The 253-nt window shown below is 42.3% G+C and overlaps 1 protein-coding gene across 1 annotated transcript in view; it reads right to left on the reverse strand.

Moving 5' to 3' along the window:
- LOC138017121 (G-protein coupled receptor 83-like) overlaps positions 1–253 on the reverse strand; it is a 1017-nt gene continuing 764 nt past the window's right edge. The window contains exon 1 of the mRNA XM_068864316.1: positions 1–253. This exon is cut by the window's right edge and continues 764 nt beyond it. Coding sequence (XP_068720417.1) covers positions 1–253 — 253 coding nt within the window.

Here is a 253-nt window from a genome sequence, read left to right on the forward strand (position 1 = left end):
TTACAAATGAGTCGTTTGCTCCTTCTGATTCTTGATCGCGATATTTCTTGTGTTCCGTGTGGTTCTTTGGCCCTGGATTTCTGGTTTTGTTCTGCGGATTTTACTCACCATATTTTTCAAGGCCAAGTTCATTTTGCTACTCAGCCCAAGGTAGAGCCACGGGTTTATAGCGCTGTTTGCGTGGGAACACCAGTAGGCTAAAAAGAAAATATAAAACATTATATTCCCAGATGGTTCAATCCGGAATGCGAAG

This window comes from Montipora capricornis, chromosome 9 (genome assembly GCF_036669925.1).
Source record: "Montipora capricornis isolate CH-2021 chromosome 9, ASM3666992v2, whole genome shotgun sequence".
Taxonomy (NCBI): domain Eukaryota; kingdom Metazoa; phylum Cnidaria; class Anthozoa; order Scleractinia; family Acroporidae; genus Montipora; species Montipora capricornis.